The 23,573-nt window shown below is 40.4% G+C and overlaps 1 protein-coding gene across 2 annotated transcripts in view; it reads right to left on the reverse strand.

Annotated features, from left to right (window-relative positions):
* The window catches only part of large1 (LARGE xylosyl- and glucuronyltransferase 1), a 154,122-nt gene that overhangs the window by 108,535 nt on the left and 22,014 nt on the right, over positions 1 to 23,573 (reverse strand). For both annotated transcript variants that reach the window (XM_044186216.1, XM_044186217.1), the window contains one exon: positions 10,705 to 10,891. In XM_044186216.1, the coding sequence (XP_044042151.1) occupies positions 10,705 to 10,891 (187 nt within the window). The remainder of the gene's footprint in view (positions 1 to 10,704; positions 10,892 to 23,573) is intronic.

The raw sequence follows: 23,573 nt of genomic DNA on the forward strand, positions 1-23,573 counted from the left end.
TGCTCAATAGTAATTCAAGCTGATACTCATTTATTCATTCATTGGTTTATTCATTCACTAATGCATTCCTTGTTAGTCTGCCCCGGAGTGGTCCTTAAGAGGCATGGCAATGTCTAAAGACCACACAATATTAAACTTTGAGTAGAAAGCCAAAATTCCCAGTGTCAAAGCATTTGTTCATTGTAACCTAAGGAAAGCCATTTAAAAGTTGGCAAAACCACTATTTGGCACTGTTCTGGGAGAAAATCTTCCAACCGCGACAAGCCGAACAATAATCCAAGCATGGATGACCTTTTTCTCATTTGAGAAAGTGAGACTAGACCTAACTTTCGTATTAGCCATGAGCTGAAGAAAACTGGCTTTCACAACATAGCTTATATATTTACGAAATTTGAGGGAGAAGGTGAAAAACAAAATTTTGGCACGTGTCTCAGTGTAAAGCTTTAGGGGCTTTGTGTTTTTGGTGATCTAACAGCCTATGGGAAGAGGCAGAATTCAATAACCTGCTCTAGTTTGTATTCTGCATTGGTAAACACTACTGCAATAGTGGGGTGTATGTCAAATATTTTCTTAAATGCCAGATGGTAAAAATGGCTATTCTGCTCACTGTCACCATTTGGTTCATACCACTTCCATCTTTCCTGGGGAGCAAGATGCACTTGAAACAGTGATCGGCAAATAAGAGCTGCTACATTATAATTAGTAGCAGACTGAATAGTTCACATTTCACCCACAATGTCTTCACAGTTGAGGAGAGGTTTGAGGTAATCACTGTATGCCACTGTAGTAAGTGGACAACATGGTGGCTTTGTATTAGACTAAAGCTGACAAAAATTTTACATAGTGAAAATGTCTTGTGCTTGGACTCCACAGATGAATTTGTGTGATTTTTAACTGAACTTTATTAGGAGATTGCATTCTCTTTTGTCCCACAATCCTGAAAGCCATTGAACGCAGCCATGTGTGAGATATACAGAGGCAGAACACAGAAATATACACACAATCTTTTGCTTGACACCATCTTAAATCCAGGCAGCCATCTTGGACGCACACACACACACACACACACACACACACACACACACACACACACACACACACACACACACACACACACATCCCTTTGTTCTGTAGTTTATAGTATTTAGAGTTAGACTTCACATTGTGTGTTTTTGCTTTGTTTATCTTTTAAATAAATGCTTGTGTATAATTATGCTGGTTTCTTTAATGTTTCACAAGAGTGAGTAATTTGCCAACCTCTGCTATGTTGAATTCCAAATCCTTCAACCTACTAGCTATTGACGGTAATTCTGGTTATAGTTATTAATTTAATCATTAATCTGAGTTCCACATTGATAGTTTAGTGTATTATATAAGACTCAATCAATTAATTAATCATTTGCCCCCGAGGACTTTATTCATTAAAGTTATTATTTATTATTATCCTTGATAATCTTGATAGCCAAATCTAATTGATTGCACAGTTTGGTGCCCCTTTAACCATTGTGAATCCCAACATACCCCTGGATGTACAGACAGCTATCACTGGATTATTTTAATGATTTGGAGATACAAGGAGCATAATTTTTTCTAGGATTTCTAAGACGAGAGACCATAACATTTATGGACGTTTATTCGCAATTGGACATTGGAGATAATATTCTCGTAAAATGTAAGTTGCACTGAATCTAAAAATTTGTATCATGTCTGTGTTCAGATTTGATTGAGATATGACTCCAAGAAGCAGTGTGATTTTTGATGTAAACTCCAGCAATCAGGTGCCAAGGGTTTTAAAGTACTTTAACCTCCATGAGCTGTGTGTCACAGCCACTGCTGCAGCTCCAACTGTTGATTGTGTTGATAAATGGGCCAATTCAGCAGGTCAAACTACAATAACTAACCTGTTGTTTTCAGAACACTGGCATGCACCTGTCACTTTCACCTCACACAGTATCTTTGCCTCATGTCTGTCCCTGTCAAAAATGTGCCACCTTGGTTAATGTTTGGTTAGGTTTAGGTCACGAAGACTTAAGAATTTAACTTATAGGCATATTGTAACCGCCGCTGCACGTAACACAGCAGCGGCGGATGGCCGCCCACCATTGAGTCTGGTTCTGTACAAGGTTTCTGCCTGTTAAAAGGAAGTTTTTTCTTGCCACTGTCGCCAAATGCTTGGTCATGGTGGGATTTGTTGGGTCTCTGTAATTAATATTATAAAGAATACGGTCTAGATCTGCTCTATAGGAAAAGCACAATGAGATAACTTCTGTTATGAATTGGCGCTATATAAATAAAATTGAATTGAATTGAATTATTGTCATCAATATTTCAAGCTAATCAACTTAATAGTTATGCATAGGGATCAAACCCCAGCCTTAGCTACAGACATTTTATTTGGTACCAAAAAATTATTCAGGTTCAATACCCAGCCCTAGCCCAAACAATGGAAAACAGCCCCAGACCAAAGTGGTCAGGGTGCCCAGATACTTTAGCCTTATATTGTATTTTTCTATCAATAAGATCTTATTCTCTTTGCAGTTTTGCTCTATGTGGCAGTTCATCCAGACAAAGCACTAAAGACCCCAGAGACTCACTGTATCTCTCACTCTGTCAGACAGATCAACACAACAGAGAAAGAGAGAGAAGAAAGAGGAAAAAACAACAATCAAGATGGAGATGGAGCAATGGAAAGCAATCAGACATGGAGAAAGAGAGAAAGACAGATAAACAGAGAGACAGATACTGTAGATATATTGGCATATATTGGAGAGAGAGAGTTTCATAGCTCCACCAAAAGATGAGCTCCTGATCACATCTCAAACTTGGACCTAAAAAAGTGGGATATTTTGCAAAATAACCTTCAAATAATCTTCAGAAAGGACTCTTACCACATTAATCAACAAGAACAAAAGAGGAAATATCATCTTTGGATATATTTTTTAAATCAAAATAACTGGCTAACTGTCAAGCTAGCTAACAATTGCTACCTGCTACCTGCCACTGTTACCAGCATTCCAAAGAAGAAACTGCACTGAAGAAGCTAACAGAGGAGGTACTCTATAAAGACAAGAAGAAAAATTAAAGGATCCTTGTTGGTAACATTAATATATCTGGTAAACTGTACATAATTAGTTTTTTGCCAGTGTTTGTAGGCTAGAAAAGCTTACAAAATAAATTGTTAGCCTAGCTTCCCTTGGAGTATGCAAGTTGTCGCCATGGAAACAGATCAGAAGGCAGCACAACACAGCTCTCAGAGTAGAGAGCAAGGAGATTCAGTAACCTGCTAAATGTAAGAGTAGAACAGCTAGGAAGAAACCCAAGAAGAAGACACTCCGTGAGAACCCAGAGGTCCTCTTCACTGACTACGCCCAACAAAAAGAAGGAAGGAAGAAGAACAACCTCATATTCTTCAGATTGCATCTACATCTGGAAAGATACTCTGTGCAGCAATTATGCATATGTATCCAGCAAGGGCATCGGCTCAGGAGGCAGATTAAAGATCTGTAAAGATGAACACCTTGACAAGGATGACCCTCTGCTTACCATCACATGATACACCAAAGGAAAAGTCATGGTCCAATGAAATGAAGCACACCTGGAGTCCTTTCAAGAGGCATTTCCCTTGTTGAAAGCTGAGGTGGACACCAAGAGGATCAATGTCCCTTCTGACAGTGAAGATGATGAGAGCCCATTAGCGAACCCTGCTGGAGCTGGACTTCACTGAATTCAAAGAGCTAACCCAAGCCAGGCTGTCAGACCACCCAAACAACACTCTACAACAGAGACAACCAGGCCTTGGCATCTGACCCCAGTCTAGAAGCACTCTGAAGGAGGATGCTGAGAATAGAGAAAGGAGCTTCACCAGGCAAGTCCGACACCTGACAGACCAACTCTCAAACACCCCTCTTCATGTCATCCATGACATTACTAAGGAGATTAGAAGAGGATGTGCCACCTTATCCAACGTCCACCTGGCCCTCCACCCAACCATTGGCACCTGGGACCTCTATGATGGACTCCATCTACACAGAGAGCAGGTGAAGATATTTGCAAAGACCCTCAAAGACATGGCCCTGGGACGCAATGCCCCCACCAGCTCCTCTATGAATCTGATCTGATCTGATGAATGACATATCAGTATATAATCAAAATCAATATGTCCCTACCAGAGATGGTGTAAAAATGGTCATTGATGATATAAATGTGATATTTCATAATGCAGCTATTAAAACTAACCTTATAAAACAAAAACAGAAGCCTGTTAAAAAGCAAAATGCCAACAAATGGTTTGATTAAGAATGCAAATCCATCAGAAAAGACCTGAGAAAAATAGCAAATGAAAAACATTGCCAACCAAACAACCAAGCCTTAAGCACTAGGCACAATGAAATTTTAAACAAATATAAACGTACAATAAGGAACAAAAAACTAAATTATACCCACATGAAACTTAAAGATATTGAAAATGCCATTAATCAAAATCAGTTCTGGGATATGTGGAACAGCTTCAACACAAAGAAACCACAAGCACTACCCATCCAAAATGGTGACATCTGGAGAGCACATTTTGAAAATCTGTACAGAGACAGACCAATGAATCTAATTAATTCAGATCAATATATTTTAAATGTCTCCCAAAACACTGCACCACTGACCATGCCATACCATGCCATACCATATACCCTTCACAATTTAATCAATAAACATGTACACCAAACAAAAAATGGTAAGGTATTTACTTGTCTTATTGACTTCAAGAAAGCTTTAAACTCTATTTGGTATGACGGGTTTGATTACAGACTTCTACTTTGTGGTATAGGGGGCAAAATGTATTATCTGGTAAAATCACTGTATTTGGAAAATAGGTGTGCTGTTAAAATTGGAAAATTGGAATCTGTTTTACGCAGATGACCTTGTTCTACTGTCTCCTACTGAACAAGGACTACAGCAACAGCTAGACATAGAAAAGTACTGTCAGAACTGGGCTGTGGCAGCAAATATGAAGATAACTAATGTCATGATTTTTCAAAAATAGGTTCAGGTTAGGTCAGGTTTCAAGATGACAGGAGAACAAATACCACATCTTCAGCATTGTCCGGCAGATGATGAAGGACCTCAGCCTCCTCAGAAAATAGAGGCGGCTCTGGCCCTTCCTGTAAACAGCTAGAGTGTTCTTGGTCCAGTCCAGTTTGTTATCCAAGTGTACTCCTAGGTACTTGTACTCCTCCACAATGTCCACACTGACCCCCTGGATGGAAACCGGGGTCGCTGGTGCCTTGGCCCTCTGTAGATCCACAATCAGCTCCTTAGACTTTGTCGCATTGAGCTGCAGATGGTTCTGCTCACACCATGAAACAAAGTTACTCACCACAGCCCTGTACTCAGACTCATCAACACCGCTGATACATCCCACCACAGCAGAGTCATCAGAAAACTTCTGAAGGTGGCAGGACTCCGTGGCTGAAGTCCGTGGTGTAGATGGTGAAGAGGAAGGGAGAGAGGACAGTCCCCTGAGGGGCCCCAGTGTTGCTGACCACGCTGTCCGACACACAGTGCTGCAGGCGCACGTGCTGTGGTCTGCCAGTCAGGTAGTCCACAATTGAGGACACAAGGGGGGCATCCACCTGCATTGCTGCCAGCTTCTCACCCAGCAGGGCTGGCCGGATGGTGTTGAAAGCACCGGAGAAGTCAAAAAACATGATCCTCACCGTGCTTGCCGGCATGTCCAGGTGGGTGTGGATGCAGTTAAGCAGGAAGATGATGGCGTCCTCAACTCCCAGCCGGGGCTGGTAGGTGAACTGAAGGGGGTCCAGGAGGGGTCTGACCATGGGCCACAGCTCTTCCAGCACTAGTCTCTCCAGGGTCTTCATTATGTGGGAGGTCAGTGCCACCGGTCTGTAGTCCTTGGAGCCACTGGGACGCGGTGTCACCGGCACAGGAACGAGGCAAGATGTCTTCCACAGAATGGGGACCCTTTGAAGACTCAGGCTCAGGTTGAAGACATGTTGAAGGACTCCACTTAGCTGGGGGGCACAGGCTTTTAGCACCCCAGGGCTGACCCCATCAGGGCCTGCAGCCTTGTTTGAGTGGAGCTTCAGCAGCTGTCCTCTCACCTGGTCAGCGGTCAGGCACACAGCAGAAGTTACAGGTGGGGGAGGGTGGGAGTCGTCGGTCTGGAGAGGGCCGTTAGCCTGATGGGGAAGGGGGAGCAGGGTACTTGAGGGCCGGCAGCAGCTGAGTTAGAGGGGGGATGAGCAGGAGCCGGTGTGTCGAATCTGTTAAAGAACAGATTAAGTTTGTTGGCCCTGTCGAAGCTGCCTTCAACTCCTCTGCTGCCAGTCGGTCTGAAGCCAATGATGGTCTTCATGCCGCTCCAGACCTCTCTCATGTTGTTCTGCTGGAGTTTCTGGTCCAGCTTCCTCCTGTACTTCTCCTTGGCTTCCCTGATTTTCACCTTCAAGTCGGCCTGGATAGCCCTCACCTCCTCCCTATTACCATCAGTAAAGGCCCTCCTCTTGGCATTCAGAATGTCCTTGATGTCCTTTGTTACCCATGGTTTGTTATTTGGATAACAATAGACCATCTTAGTTGGGACATTGCAGTCCACACAGAAATTAATGTAGCCAGTGATGCACTCAGTGAGCCCGTCAATGTCCTCTCCATGAGGCTCACAGAGTGCATCCCAGTTTGTAACCTCAAAACATTCCTGCAGTGTCTCGTAGGCCTCCTCTGACCATCTCCTCACTGTCCTTGTGGTCGCAGGGCTGCCTTTTAACCAGTGGCACATAGCAGGGTTTAAGGTTGTGATCTACAAACAAAGACAAAGAGTTTCCCTACGGGGATCAATAAAGTATTTCTGATTCTTATCTGACCTACCCAGAGGGGGGAGGGGGGAAGAGCTGTATGCATCCTTAACGTTAGCATACAGCAGGTCCAGTGTCCTCTCCTCTCTAGTAGGACAACTCACATACTGGGTGAAATTAGTCAGTGTTGTTGAAACACTGACATGGTTGAAGTCACCCGAGATTAAAATGAGTGCACTCGGGTGTTGAGTCTGGAGTTGTGCTATGGCGGTGTGAATGCCATTGCACGGCGATGCCGGGTTAGCAGAGGGAGGGATGTAAACAGCCACAGCAACTGCATGTGACAATTCACGTGGCAGATAATATGGCCGGAGTCCCACAGCTAACAGTTCAATGTCCGGGCTATAGATACTCTGCTTGATAGTAATGTGACCAGGGTTACACCATCTGTTGTTAACGAGAACAGCAAGCCCACCACCTTTCCGCTTACTAGTCCCGGTGTGATCCCTGTTGGCCCGAACAGTCTGAAAGCCATCGTTGGAAACGTTATGGTCCGGGATATCCTGGTGTAGCCACGTCTCTGAGAAGCACATCAAACTACACTCACGAAACTCCGTCTGACTCCGGGCTAACGCCGTTAGCTCGTCCATTTTATTCGCCAGCGTCTCACGTTGCCCATGACGAGAGAAGGCAGACATGGCTTAAATCTCTTATTCTTAAGTCTCTTTTGTCTGCACCCCTCTCTCTTCCCTCACCGCTTCGTTCCACCTCTGCATCCTCGGTGTGTCCTCCTCCAGATCTCAGTGGGGACATCGGTTGTCCTGGGTGCCATGCCGCTCGGCTTCAGCACGATCAGCTGTTCCCTGGTGTAAACAATGCGACCAAACAGCTGATCTGCAGCGGTGCCCTGACCAAGTAGCAGAAGAAGAAGTTCCACGGCGAAAAAAAGTACCAAAACACTTTCTACTCTCATTTTCGTAAAGAGCGTAGTTTAAATTACACTTACACACAAGTTACTCAAGTTTGGAAGACAAAGGAAAGTTAAAAGTTGGAAAAACTAAGACGGAGCTACGGCAACAGGCAGCATGCGGGCTGGCGCATGCGCATTATAGTGCGCACCTATACAGTTTGGTGCCCCTTTAACCATTGTGAATCCCAACAACAGTATGAGTTATATCTACCTCGGTATAACCATAACAGCATCAGGGAGTTTCAACATGGCAATGAATGCACTAAAAGAAAAAGCTTGAAGAGCTCTAACTGCAATTAAGAGAACATTTTAAATTAAAATTTGACTTAAAATATTTGATAGTGTCATCCAGCCCATTGCGCTATATTGTAGTGAAGTATGGGGTCCACTCAGTCATCATAGCTATACTCGTTGGGACAAACATCCAACAGAATCGTTACATGCAGAATTCTGCAGATACATTTTACACATACACAGAAAAACACCAACAAATGCATGTAGAGCAGAATTAGGCAGATACCCACTGATAATTAAAATTCAAAAGAGAGTGCTCAGATTTTTTAATCACCAGACACCCTCCAATCCAAAGCCCCCCAAACCCAAGAGCTGAGCCCAGAAAAGAGTCCTAACTGTCGCGTCAAACACACTCTGACCAGTCTCACAACACTGCTTTGAGTAAACTAAATTATAACACTATGTAAAGAAACCTATTTGGAACATTGAAAAGAAGAAACTAAAAGCCAAAGTAGATCAGAATGTTATCTGGCCCTAAAAAGAGATTATGAATTGGCAGAATATCTCTCTACTGTGAGAGATAGAAAGCAGAAACAGAGCCTAAGCAAGTACAGGCTCAATGACCACAAACTAGCAGTCGAAAAAGGCACAAAAGATCCTGGCAACTAAAAGAAAATAGAATATGTCATCATGGTTCGACAGGTGAGTTTGAGACAGAGATGCACTTCCCCCTATGTACAACATTTAATAAAATAAGAAACATTTACTTTAACAAGTTCAACTCTGTAATCTCAGATTTCAAAGAGCTAAATGACCTATCAAAATTAAAAATACTCCTAGGAGAAGGAGACAGGGCATATCTTGCTGCCCAGCATGTATCACACACACACGCACATTTTCATTTTTCAAAAAATGTTGCACTGTTTATGTAGTTTTCACTTACTTGTATTTGTATTTTTAACTGCAAGTAAATGTTTTTATTATTATTATTACATAGATGTTATTTCACACATGCTTTGGAGACAGACAGACAGACAGACAGACAGACAGACAGACAGACAGACAGACAGACAGACAGACAGATAGATAGATAGATAGATAGATAGATAGATAGATAGATAGATAGATAGATAGATAGATAGAGAGGAATCACATTGTTCCTGAACTTATCAAACTCCCAGAAACCCCTCCCCTCTGCCAATAATTTACTGCTAAATCTAATAATTACTTTGCAGACCTTGGTGACTACTGCACTATGGGAGCATATTCGCACATACACATGTAACACAGAGTCAAAATTGTCAATTTAATTATAATTAATAATGGCACTACTGCAGCATTTCAATCCTGCAAGTCAAAGTCATTAAAATGACTCCAAGAACTCTTGGACTATATTGTCTAGAGGAAGTCATCAACTTTGGACAGGCCTCAGTAATTCATTAATATACCTCCTCCAGAAGAGGAGGGGAAGGATGACTTTGTCTACAGGGAATTTGTTTCTTCAGATTTTCTAGGACAGTTGATGTTTGATAATAAGGCATGGTGTACAGTGAAAAAGTACAATAATGCTGTTGTTTATTCATTGCATATAATGTATTAATTTAATTTTAGAGTTTGATGTTATGTTGAGGTGTTGTTTCTTATATGGATGAATCTGTGGTGGAGGACAAATATCAAAGATTCTTATTGGAATCAACCCAATATTAGTAGTTTGTTAAAGACAGAGACATACAAGAGACAAGTAAGAAGTCAAATTCTTTGATGTCAAGTATGGTTCTTTTTAGATACATGTGACCCAGCAGTTTGACTACGGTGTTGAAAAGAAAAGATAAATGTTTGACTTTTTACTTGCTCAAAACTGATATGTTAAATAGGTTTAACATGATGAAATAGAGTTGTGAAAATGTGGTCATACTGTAAGTAATTTTGTAAATATGTATCAGAATCATAATCAGAAATACTTTATTGATCCCCGAGGGGAAACTCTTTCGGCGCAGCTACTCACTATCACATCAATGCACACAAGAATAAAAGTACTAAGCAAATCAAAATATAACACACTATAATACAGATAAGATAAATTAAGTACAAAGTGGAGAAGTATAAAAGCTCAAATGAGTGTAAGTACAAAAGTGGATTTACAGCTAGTAATACTGCAATAATGAGTACTGTCAAGTTAAGTGTAGCAGATTAACCAGATTATTAGATGGTGGATATTGCACAGCAGTAATATAAGTATGAATAAATATCAATAAATAGGGAATATTTCAAGTATTGCAATGTTAGAGAGAGGAGTCTAAGACTTTAATGGCCACAGGCAGGAATGACTTCCTGTGGCGCTCTGTGGTGCATTTTGGGGGGATGAGTCTTTCGCTGAAGACAACAAGAGGTTGTCAAATTACACAATGCCATCAAAATTTGTATGACCCTTAACTGTAGTGTTCTGAGGTCAGGGTGTAGGGAAGACTTCAAGCATGCTTCCCTAGGGTGTAGGTCAGCGTTTTGACCAACAACACATTGATAACCTGGTCGCTTAACACCAAAACAGTTATGTGACAAATCCACAACACACCCAGTTTTTTCAAAAGGCAAATGATTTAGTAAGTGAAACCAAGATCATCTCTATCGCCTTGTATATTAGAAGGCACCATTCCTGATGTGTTCATGTGTTTTTAATTGTGTGAGATCTGTGCTTACCTTGAAAGCTGCCGACTGACAGGTAAAGCCAGGTGAGTGCTGGGATGAAGAGCAGGGCGAGGGAGGCCGCAAGGAACTTCCTGCGCCCGCGACACATACCCAGCATCCTCTGGGCCGAAGCGAATGGAAAGAGAGGTAAAGTGACCTCTATGTGGGTAGCAGCTGTTGTCCAGGCTGATTCATGGCACTGGAAAAGGGGGTAGAGAAGGAAAAACTTCGTTACAGAAGGAACAGACAGTTCACATCCTATATGGACACGATTACAGCTGAGCACATGGTTTCTGCTGTTGCCAAAGGAAAATACATCTGAACCCCCTGAGCCAAAATACACATTTTGAATAACGTACTCAGGGTTCTGTAGGACTGTTAATTATTATTCATTCTAGGCTTTAAATGGACAGCAGTAAAACCATTAAAAACTAGACATGAAAGCAAGTATACTGGGGTCCAAGCACACAATGCAACTCAGAACCAAAGGTGCACTGACGCAGTGCTTTGGAGAAGCCAGAAGTATTTTTACTATTGAATTGGTCAGGGTAATACCAAAAATTGTGTCATAGCATGGCCTTGTGTCAGATTAGCATCTAATTTGGTATGGAAAATCTGCAGCAGATATGGGCTGGGCATTGCATATTTTGTGTCATTTGGAAAGTGTATTATTAACCTGGAGCTAAAATATCTTCATCAAATATTCATAAATAACACTCTAATTGGGTATACCAAAACTGGAGATATTTAAACGATGAAATCCTGAAATAATAATAGGAAAAAGGTATTACAACCACCTATTGTTGGATTTGCACCAAATCTGGCATGGTAGGTCTGGAGAACATAAAGGATTATGGTACCATATTTGGTGTCATTTCTGTCAAACTGACACTTTACAAACAAAGACCAAAGTCATGCAACTAGCAAGCAAAGTACAATAATAACAATCAGTAACTGATTAACAATCAAGTTCCAAAGAATGTTTTGACACTAATTTGCTAACTCTCAGTCAAAAAACCAGAGAAAAAGGTAGTTTCACATATATATCATGGCCTACACCAGTAGTTGCAGCTCTATGGCATGTAAGGAATGCATGGATATAATGCATTTGGATTTGCAATGAAACCAAAACATGTTTGTCTTGATTATAGCACTCCTTAATGGATCATTTTGTTGTGGCTGGCTTCTTCCTCTTGCACCACTGCAAATTTCACATTTGTCCCATCAAGGGTTTGGGCTACAATGATTTTTAGCTGAAATTTGATGAGAAAAAAAAAGATTAGCAAAAACAATAGGGTTCTTTGACCCCTGATTTCACAAAACAAATTTGAGGTGACACATGACCAATCAAATGACAGTCTCCATGGAGCCAATATATCTAGCTCATTAAATAATTCATATAGAATTTTAATTAAACCCCCACAAAATGACAACTGCAAGCAGTTCAATCTTAGTTCTAATCTGACTTTGATGACCTAAACTAATTTGTCAATGAATGCATGAGTGATGCAAGACAGAGAGTATAGAAGACTCATTATATGATATTAGTCGAAATCCTCTTTCCGTTTGAACCACATTTGTCCAATTACCTGGTTGACCTCGGTCAATTTTTAATCTTCACCAGAGGACTGCCCAAGGATGGAACATAATGCCTCTGGCTGGCAATGTGGATGCTAGCACATACACAAGCCAGGATGCCAATTATCATAGGGTCACCCAGTAAAATGCAGTAGAGGGAGCAGATTTCAAAAGTGGAAAAATTTTTCTTGCACTCTTCCCAGTGCTTACTGAATCTCCAAGTTTTTTTTGTGGTTTGGGCAATGTGAAGAGCACAGAGTGAGATGGGGATAAATGAGGCTAAAGGAGATTAAACAAGCCTCTCAAGTATGACAACTACTGCTTTGATTTGACTATTAATCATTTCAGTGGCTCCTTAGCCTTTAACCCCTGAATGATATTAGCTCTCCACTGGATACTATGATTTACATTGCAAATGCTACACTAAAGACATTTATTACCATATTCAAGTGAGGTGAGTAAGCAGACCACTGAGTACGCAAATCCAGTCATGCAGGGAGAAAAGGAATTATGTAGCAAAAAGGAGGTTGCAGGAGATCAGACTGAAGAACAGCAGCAGACTGAAGGAATTTTTTGGCCTTTGTTATCAGCTATCAGCTTCATTTCTAAGATGTGACATGGTACCAGTATCAGTTGCCACAGCTTTACAAAAAAAGGGCCTTTTAAGGGCCAGTATCCCAGGCTCAGGATGATCCCTGGACTTCATCAATAACTACAGAGAACAAGGAACAAAGGAACTGACTTTGGAATGCAAAATCTAATGTACAGTAGTTGATGTGTGATGTTTAATTGACCATATAGGAAGAATGTGAAGCTTTGGGTCAAGATGCTGATTTTGATACAGGAACAATAGAAACTAAACCAACAGGAATGGTTTAAACAGATATGCCAGTCCATAAAAGATTAAGATGGGATGTCTGTATGTTTTTTTAATAGTCAATGAAACAGAAAATGTGAATATGCATTTACATAACAAATGAATTGATCATAGCTTGCAATAAGACAAAATGTAAGTTGGAATGCCAAATCTCACATTCCCTCAGAATGCATGTGTGCCTTTGTGCCTGCCTGTTTGGGGACGTCCCCCTCCCCTTCTTATCCCTCCCAGGAGTCAGAAAGGAAATGCACATTCCTGGGATCCAAGGAATGTATTGACAGTGACGTGTTGATTTTATTTTACAATTTAATTTGCTGTGTTTATATACACACATACATATACATATACGTATATATACACATATACATAGGTACATATGTATGCATACTTTCATAATAACAGATGATGTAACACGATTGCCATCTATGAGCCTGTGTAATATTGTTTTATGTTTATTCATAAGATATTTGAGGTGTTTGGTATCTTTCATCATCTGAGGAGGCCAAGCTTTTAGACATGGGAGCATTGGACATGTGCTGAACTTCATTAATTATTTAGAAAATGAATTGGAACGATTTTTTTTATTGGAAAATAATTAAGACAGGATACATCTAGGGTGGGGAGAGTAAAGGTTTGCGCCGTTGACATTGGACATCATGCATTAATTGTTCATCGCTGTATTCATTGCATTTATTCATGGTTACATTCATTCATTTTGATGTTTAGTAGTTATAGTTGTGTGTGTGGTTCTTTCATTTATAAAGAAATTGATTATTATGTGTTAGAGCTTAGTAGCAACCTCCAAAATTGAGACTGAATTAATTAATTGGCTAGCATATTCCCATTTCTAAGAGTGGTGCCCGGAGGTGAAATTTAATGTGAGTTAAATTCTATTATTTAGTATAAATAACAGCTATATTTCTGATAGCTGAAGTTGAGTGTCATCCCTCTACTTCATTTTATCATATTTTTGGTGCTGCCTTTATTAAGTGGTATTAACGCTAGAAAGTAAAAGTAAAAGTGGATGATTTCCAGCCAGGAAGCACATGCAAAGAGTGCAGCAGTCCCTGGACAGACTATTGTCAGCATTCCACTCGGAATAAGTTGAAGTTCGTTGTTGGGGCAACTGAGGAACAGTTTTGGTGATTTGCAGGGGAAAGGAAGTCTGACTGTCTGTTAAAAGTTTTCATTGAAAAGCCAACCTTTATTTCAATGGCATTTGTATCTATCTATCTATATCTCTATATGTCATATATATATATATATATATATATGTGTGCGTGTGTGTGTTACATATAGATATATAGTGGTATAATGCTACACACCATATGTATTATAATAGCTGTGCAAGTATTCTGTGCAATTATCAATCACATATATCTGTAAATGACTGTGTATATAGTGTTTATAGTTAAGATGGTGTAGTCCCTCATTCGTCCAGGAGTGTTCCATCGTAGAAAAGGTTTCAATCGTAGTCATCTGGACACTGTTTTTCAGAATCAAGGCGTTTGGCTCCCATCCGGAAGTCATTCTCAATTGTGAAAAATGGTCTGACAACAATTGAGAATGACTTCCGGATGGGAGCCGAAACGTCTTGATTCTGAAAACAGTGTCCAGATGACTACGATTGAAACCTTTTCTACGAGTGTTTATAGCTCTTATTTTCTATTGTCTATTTCTATTTTATTTCATGTGTATTTTTTAACCATCAACCTTTTTCCTGTACGTGCTCTCTAAAACAGTTAGTTCCATATCAGTAGCCTCTTTAGTTGCTGGATTATAAGCCTTCAAACATGCACCAAGGTCAAGGTTCAAAGGTGAGTATCTCAAAGCAGGAGCCATGAATAGCCTGCATACTGACATATCTTACTCTCCAGGTCGCGACCTTTCCAATGATGTATCTAGTTTAGCTCCAATATATAAAATTAAGCTTTTTGTTTGTTTGTTTGTTTTCTTTTTAGTGGAATTTGTGACCAAAATGAGTCACCTTCAGAGATTACTGTACAGTATTGCTGACAATCTAGGGCATTACTACAGGCTTGAAGGAAGGCCTGAAGTGCTTTGGGTTATGGCTGAAAAGACCAACTCGTTGTCATTCACAGGTCATCAAATACTGAGTCATGCATAGGCTACTATTTACACAACCCTGGAGATTTTTTGTATCTTTATGATTCTTGGTTTTGGGATTTTATCTCAGCATGACATAACCCATTCAATGAGAATCTGTTTTATTAGCCAATGCAAGCATACAAAGAATGTGTCTTGGTATTTGCTCCCAAAAACGCAACACAGAAGAATAATTATAGACAAAAGTAAGGTAATAATAATAATTAAATAAACAAAGTAGGCTAATATTAAAACTAAATTGACATTTTAAAATCCATTTACAGAATGGAATACTAATAGTTTTGAAATGGGATCTAAAACGAAAATGAAATGTTGACTTTACAAAGGAAATATGGACTGTGCTATGAACAAAGAAATTAAGTATATGAAATATATGAAGGTGACAAGAGCAAATATTAAATTTGACATGTGCATAAATAATTAAATTATGTAACAGTGGAGGTTGAATGCAATACACAATATAATGTCCAGTTTGATGATATACATGAATATGACAAGTCCAGGGATTAAATGAGGCATGTAAAAGGTAAAGTCCAGTTTGATAACCCCTTCTTCAGAAAGGTGAATTTATAATTAGATTTCCTCAGCCACATATTCTTGGAAATATAAAATTAAATGAGCAACTTCACATTTTATAATCACAGGCTATAAAACGCCTTTTTTTAACAGATAGTGGCGTTTGGATTCAGTTAAGGACGACCGGCAGCAATTTGAAATGGAATGAAGCCCACTGACGGCAGACAGCCCAAAACAGGAGTCGAACACGCCAAGCCCACCCACAATTCTCTATGTACGTGTAGCAGCATCCATAGCAACCAGTATAGCAACGATCTGAGAGAGTCTTTGTAATAACTAACAAACCTAAGGATCATATACATTCTGAATGAAGATTGAGAATAAAACGCACATTTCCCGCTAGAAATGCTATCAAAATGAATTTTAATGCAGAAGCTTAACAAAAAAAATCTTAAAATACTAAATTTTCCACTGAGAATAAAAGAAATGTCCACCATCTTGGTTTTCACAAAAGAAACTTGGCAGGCCAATAGAAAAGAACAGGACAAAAAAACTTTATTTCTCAGAATTGAGGGAGAAATCATTCAAACTGATAGCCGTAACTTTATCCTATCATATTGTTGAATTATCAAGGACACTTTCGTGTTTTTGTGTGGAGAAATGTTGAGGAAATCGTTGAAAGAAAACCTTATCATGGGAATTAACAGTGAGGAAAATACTTCCGGCCGGCGGTTGCTCAGTTCTCCAATGGGATTGCTGCTCACAACTTCTTATAGCGCCACAGTCAGGTTAATATTGGAGTGAATGGACGGAGTAGTTCCTCTGAACATCTAATAGTCCCGTGGATGGTTTTACGTTGGAGTTAATTGAAAGCCCGGTGCGTCTCATACAGACGCTAAAGGTTACCTTGTGCATCTGACGCTAAGGGGTGTGTCAAAACGTTGGTGTTTGATGACCTTGGAATCAGAACGGGTTGAAATGTCACGTGGCCCACAAACTGACAGGAAATGTCAAATGTCTGACAAATGTGCAAAACCCACTTCACATGTACAAATGGATCCACAAATTCAGAAATATGACTTTACATGTATTGAAACTATTCACATTTGTATGTTTGTGAATACTGAAATATTTGTGGATCATGGTACACATTTGTGGATTGTTTTCTGTGGATTACAACTATTAAAGTCCAATAAAAACTTCCATACTCCCCTGCCTCAGCTAACGAGAAACTGTTTTATGAAGAAATTCTGTTGGTTTCTCTGTTCCCTGGAGATATATTTTGTGGGTTGGTACAAAAACTCAAAACAAATATAAAGACAATAAGTCCAAACAACCTTTGTTCAATTAAAATACTAATGATAATTACCCTCCTAGTATCATTTTCCTTTTCCACTATTATTTTGTCCATCCTCATGTTCTGAGAGTGGACAAAATAACAGTACAACATAACCCCAACCAAGACCCAAAATATCTGTTTTTGCTTTATTTCATCCAATCATCACTTACCATTAGCTCTCCAGGCTGACACAACACATTGACTACACTGTCTCTTTTGTTATTCCCACTGGGCATTGCATATCACATGACACATCTGGATGCAGACAATTGACATTGTTAGAGAGATAAAAAGAACATTTCTTAATAATATCATTTGAAAATAAACTACACCAACCTGGTCCGAGCCCAACACTTTATGCAACAAAATGGGCTGTCAGGTTCAGGTCGGAGAGAAGAACTTTTGTTAGGATTCTCCTACTGCAACATTACGTTACCTATCCAGGAGACAGATGTATAAACTGTACACACAAAAACCATGCATATGCCATTTCCAACACATAAACTGGTATTCATAAAAGAATAATGTGTGGTGAGAACAGTAGAGTTTTAATGTCCGTGAGGGGAAATTTGGCTTGCAAACAGCAGTCAATAAATACAACAACGAATACAAATGGAAATCCATACAATATATACTGTACGTACAATAAATAAATACCTCCACAAATAAACACAAGTTTACAGGTTAGCAGCAACGTCATTGTTGTCATTGTCACTTGTCATCAAAACCATCGGAGAGAGCAGTGGAAAAATAATAAATAAATAAGAAAAAGAAAAGGTGACACTGTATCCACAGCTAGTCACAGGCCAAATCATGTTTTATTTAAAAATCTCCCTGATTGTTTTATTATTTTTTCTGTCAACACAGCGTTCTGTAAAATGTCAAAAGGCACATTTGTAAACTTAATTTTAAAATATTTATGACTGCTGAATGTTGTCATTTTTATTTACATTTGACCCATCATTTCCCCATGTTAATGATCTTTTCATTTTATCCTGACTTGTGAGGCACTTTGTTTCTGTTGAATTCCAATATGAGCTCTATAAATGAATCAGTGATCATCCTTCCAATGTTTAATAATGATGACTATGATATCACTGTGATGATGTTTACAGATAAATGTGATAAATTAGTGGTACAGGAGCTATAAATAGCCACAGCAATGTGGAGTGGCCACGTGTAATGAATGTATGAATGAAACTGCACTTCTTTGCCATTCTTCTCATTGACTGGTCTCTCCAGTGGTGGAGCAGGCACAAGTATCCATATGCAAACAGATGTTTAAGGGTGTTCCTACATCCATTTATGGCAAACTGTAGGAGTGGAAATCAGGCATGTGCACTGACGAAAAGAATGGGTATGCATATTTCGGTCTTTGTGCGTATAGAGTTTTAGTAGTGAATCTACACAGAGTTTTATGCATCTGGCCCCTGGTCTTACTACTAATTCCCAGTGTAGTTACTGTGTAGCCAGTAGGCGATTTGTTAATTTTTAACAGGGGGTTGGCCCTATGGGAGCGCCCCCCCAAATCACCTACTGTGTGTAGCCCTTTGTCTTCTAGGAGTCAGTATTCAGAGACCTGCATGTCACCCTGCCAGGACTAAAAAGGTTTTAGTCCTTTAATAGGACACGATATCTGTACCAACTAATACTGTGAGTTAAACAGAAAGGACACACATAACACTGTGTCAGTAGTACAGAAGCAGAGTGGAAAACATAAATAGTGGAACAAGCCTATCAGAAACAGGCAGAAAGCTGTAGAGGCCTACAGCTGGGTGTCAGCTAAGCATAGTGGTTTTCTCTGGACGTCCCACTAAAGCAATATCTAGCCTCCTCTGCAGAAATCAATAGGACATGCCCTTGGCTGTGACAACCATCATGCCAAAATAGCAGAGGATCTGTGGGAGACATCTGATATGAAAAGGAAACGTTTCAAATGTCACATGTTGCTACACTAGACTTGATATATAGATAATAACTTCTCACTGGATTGCATCTACTTACATGAGCTCTGTCAGGTACTCAAAGGTAATGACCAACATATCTACACTGATATGTGCCTGAGGAGCAGGAACTCATTTTTGGGTTAAGCAACGAGCAGCCACATTTAGACAATTTTCACAGTTCCTGCTTGGTGTGACAGTGATGTTATGGCCTTTATCTATTATCTACTGACTAGAACTACACAAAGAAAATGAAAAGCAGCACAGTGGCAACACAGTGTACACTGTGTGTACATTGGGTGTCGCTGTGTTAGTAACTAGGGCTCAGGTATATAGGTAACTGTTGTCGTCAGGTGTTTGACCCCAGAAGGGCAAAGGGTTTTTGACCGCTGAGGGACTACAGTTTTGTTTGTCACGCTGTAAGTTGTGCGTTTGGTTTATCAATGGAAACTGAAAAATGGACTATATTCATCTTTACAGCATAAACAATAAAGAAATGGATTGTTGGCGCCCAACTCACAGAGATATGTGTAGCGCTACACTGTTTAATGGCCATTTAAATTGTGTGCACACATAACTGGGCATAAACCCAATGCATTGGTAGCCAAAGTGGGCGGACAGTAGAATTTGTATTGACTGTTTGGTATGGCCAACTACTGATTGACTGATTATATTCATCATGGAGATGCGTGATGCGCCGGACATAACTACTGGGACTGGTGTGCGAACTGCTAGTAAACCCAGTAGTGTGACTAGCGGCATTGAAACGCAAACTCAAAAACGGGTAGTTAAGCTCACTGCAAAAGTGCTTGCTGATAAATTGGACAAGTTGCAAAATGGTAGAAAAGCTAAACAAAGCAAATAATATATGAAAATCAATGCAAAGTTTAATGCTAAAAGATGATAAAGCACAGGTACAGAGAATGATGTTGGAGAATCGGGGCGGCTGTGTGGTAGTTTTGGTGTTGACACTTCCTGGTTTATTTTGTAGTAGTCTCCTTCCCTTGTGTGTCTTGTGTTTTTACTTCCTGTCTGTGTTTTCCCTCCAGTTTTGATTGTTGGTCCTCCCTTGATTATTGGCACCTGTGTCTTGTTATCTCACCTCCCCTAGGGTATTTAGTCTTGGTCTTTTCTTTGTTCAGTGTTGGATCATTGTTGTACACATGGTGTTGTTCCTTGCCGAGCCCTTGTCTGTGAGTTTATCTTGGATTCTTTGTTCTTCGGTGGACCTTGTTTGGATTTTTGGATTTTGGATTTTGTCTGCTCATTACCTGTCTGCTCACCTCTGCCTGTTCTTGCCTGCATTCCACCCCACAATAAACACGGTAGTTATCCGGCTACTTCACCCTGAGACCGCTTCCTCGTCATCTGCTTTGGGGTCCACATACCTCCATACAGCACCCCGCCACGACAGGCTGTGGCTTAGTGGTAGAGCTGATTGTCCACCAAACGGAAGGTCAGCAGTTCAATCCAGACTTCCCCCAGCCTAATGTTGAAGTGTCCTTGGGCAAGACACTGAACCCCAAATTGCTGCCTTTGGTGTGTGTTTGTGTGAATGAGTTAGTTTCTTTGAACTGATGAGCAGATTGCACCTGCCATCAGTGTGTGAATGTGATATGTAGTGTGAGGCGCTTTTAGTAGTCAGAAAGACTAGAAAGCAGCTATACATTTACCATTGAATCTCTGTTGGGTCTACTGCCATGTGATGAAAGGGGAAAAATGAGAAACATGGTTTTAACGATGAGTATTGCTGATGAAAAAATGTGGGTCACATACAATGAAGGTTATGCACATGAAAATGGTGATGTTGAGGATGATATTAATCCAAATGACAGAGTTTCCAATGTTGATAGTAATCGTTCGTGTCAAATGAGTATTAACAGTGGCAAATCATGTACCACATCCTCTGCACGGATAAAAGCTGAGGCAAATAGAGCTGCACTTGTTGCTCGCATTGCAGCTTTCAAGGAGAGGCATATTTTGGAGCAGGAACAACAGCTGAAAAGGAAAAGAGAGCAGCTTGATTTGGAAGCTGAACTAGCCACATCCACTGCTAAATTGACAGTATTACAGGCCATTGATCTGGCATGAATTCCTATTTTGAAAATGAAAAAATGAAAATGGAATCTGTCATGTCCTAAATCCTATGGCAAAGGAATACAAACCTGGAACGTGGAAATCAGCACATCAAAATGACTTGACAAAATGGTCAGTACCACCCGATTAGCCACTATCAACGGATGTGCGACCAAAGGAAGGTGAGCAATGGTGTATCCTCAATGAACAACAGCAGGAAAACAATATACTGGGAACACTGCAGCATTTTCAATGCCAATTAACAACTGCTTGGTTAAATGATGAGAAAGAGTAATCTGCATACTATCATCAAATCAGTCTACTTTTCGGACTGGAGGAGGCTCAAGATAGCGGTTGCCTGGTTCCTCAGATTAGAAGCCATGGACAGTTCAATGCAGGCTGAAAGACAAAGGGTCATAGTGATGTCCAAGAGTTGCATCTTGACGCTGGATGCCATCATCTGCTATTGCCAGAGACAGATGTGGTCACAGACAGATTCAATGACAAAATTTCTGCTCTGTCATCTAGGAAAGCAATAGTGGGTCAAGAGAGTCCCATATATAGGCTGGATCCAAAGTTGGAGGATGGACTTTTGAGAGTTGGAGGAAGATTAAGCAGAGGAGCAATGCCTGAAGAAGCCAAACATCTATTAATGCTCTCCAAAGATCAGCATGTTTCTATGCATTGTCCACAGTGACTTTTGTAGATGCTACAATGGAAGAGCAGAGGAATAAAAGATGGCAGATCTTCCAAAGGTAAGAATCCTTCCAGATCTACCACCATTTACCAACACAGGAGTAGATTACTTTGGACCAGTCAAAGTAAAAAGGGGAAGATCTACCTGTAAGCGATATGGAGCTATATTTACCTGTATGGCAAACAGAGCTGTCCATCTGGAGGTAGCAGTTTTGCTGGAAACAGAGGCGTGCATCAATGCTTTGCAGCGTTTTATCAGCAGGAGAGGACAAGTGGCACACCTAACATCAGACAATGGTACCAACTTCACTGGGGCAGAAAGCGAATCAAAAAAGGCTCTTGCTGCTTTGAGTCATAACAGGATTCAAAGAGTTCTGTCGCAGATTGGAATTCGTTGGAATTTTAATCCACCAGCAGGTTCACACCATGGGGGCGTGGGGGAACGGATGAGCCACTTGGCGAGAAGGGTCCTCAGTTCTGTCATGTCAGCAGATGTTGGACGATGATGGACTTCATACAGTGTTCTGTGAAGTCGAGGCCATTTTGAATGATCGGCCAATTGACAAGCTCTTGGATGATCCCAATGACCTGGAACCTCTCACGCCTAACCATCTTCTTCTCTTGAAAGGTAAACCAGATTTGCCACCTGGAGTGTTCGGGCCTCATGACCAATATGTGAGAAGATGAGACAGGTACAGTACCTCTCAGATCTTTTCTAGAAGAGATGGATTCGGGATTACCTACCCTTGCTCCAAGAGAGGCAAAAGTGGAGCCAGATGAAAAAGACTTTGGTTGCTGGAGATATTGCGGTAATCATGGATTCTTCAGCACCTCGTGGTTCCTGGCCACTTCGCAAGGTTCTAAATGTTTTTCCAGACAAACATGGACTTGTGCATTCTGTGAGAGTACAGACTAAAGCCATGAAAGGCCAGTGACAAAACTCTGTTTGCTACATGGAGTTTAGAGTTGTTTGTTTGTACTGGACCTGGCTGTAACTTGGTCTATTGTAACATTTTGTCTCCCATTGTTGTACTTGGTTTGAATTGTTATGTTGGCCTGCCATTTAGCAACTGAGTTCCTACAATTTCTCCTACACAATGAGTAAGACGCTGAAACAGGTTTTTAGTGGTAGACTGAGATAATTACTGCATCAGTACTCTGAAGAAAGAGTTAAAGTACAGGTTTAGCAAGGCGGTGAGAGAAACTAAACAACTGTACAACTGCTTGTCGATCTTCTTCAGCAGACTTCGACGATTAATTCATCTAAGCCATCAACCTGTCTCTTAGACCCCATTCCAACTAGGCTGCTTAAAGACGTTTTACCCTTAGTTAGCACCTCTTCACTGGATATGATCAATCTGTCTTTATTAACAGGCTATGTACCACAATCCTTTAAAGTAACTGTAATTAAATCGCTTCTTAAAAAGCACACTCTTGATCCAGGGGTTTTAGCCAACTATAGACCTATATCTAACCTTCCCTTTCTCCTTGAGAAAGTAGTCGCCAATCAGTTGTGTGACATTTTAAATAACAATAGTTTATTTGAGGATTTTCAGTCAGGATTTAGAGTGCATCATAGCACAGACACAGCACTGGTGAAAATTACAAATTACCTTTTAACTGCATAAGACAATGGACTTGTCTCTGTACTTGTCTTGTTAGATCTTAGTGCTGCGTTCGACACCATTGGCCATCACATCCTATTACAGAGGCTGGAAAATGTAATTGG

Source organism: Siniperca chuatsi, linkage group LG23, assembly GCF_020085105.1.
Source record: "Siniperca chuatsi isolate FFG_IHB_CAS linkage group LG23, ASM2008510v1, whole genome shotgun sequence".
NCBI lineage: Eukaryota > Metazoa > Chordata > Actinopteri > Centrarchiformes > Sinipercidae > Siniperca > Siniperca chuatsi.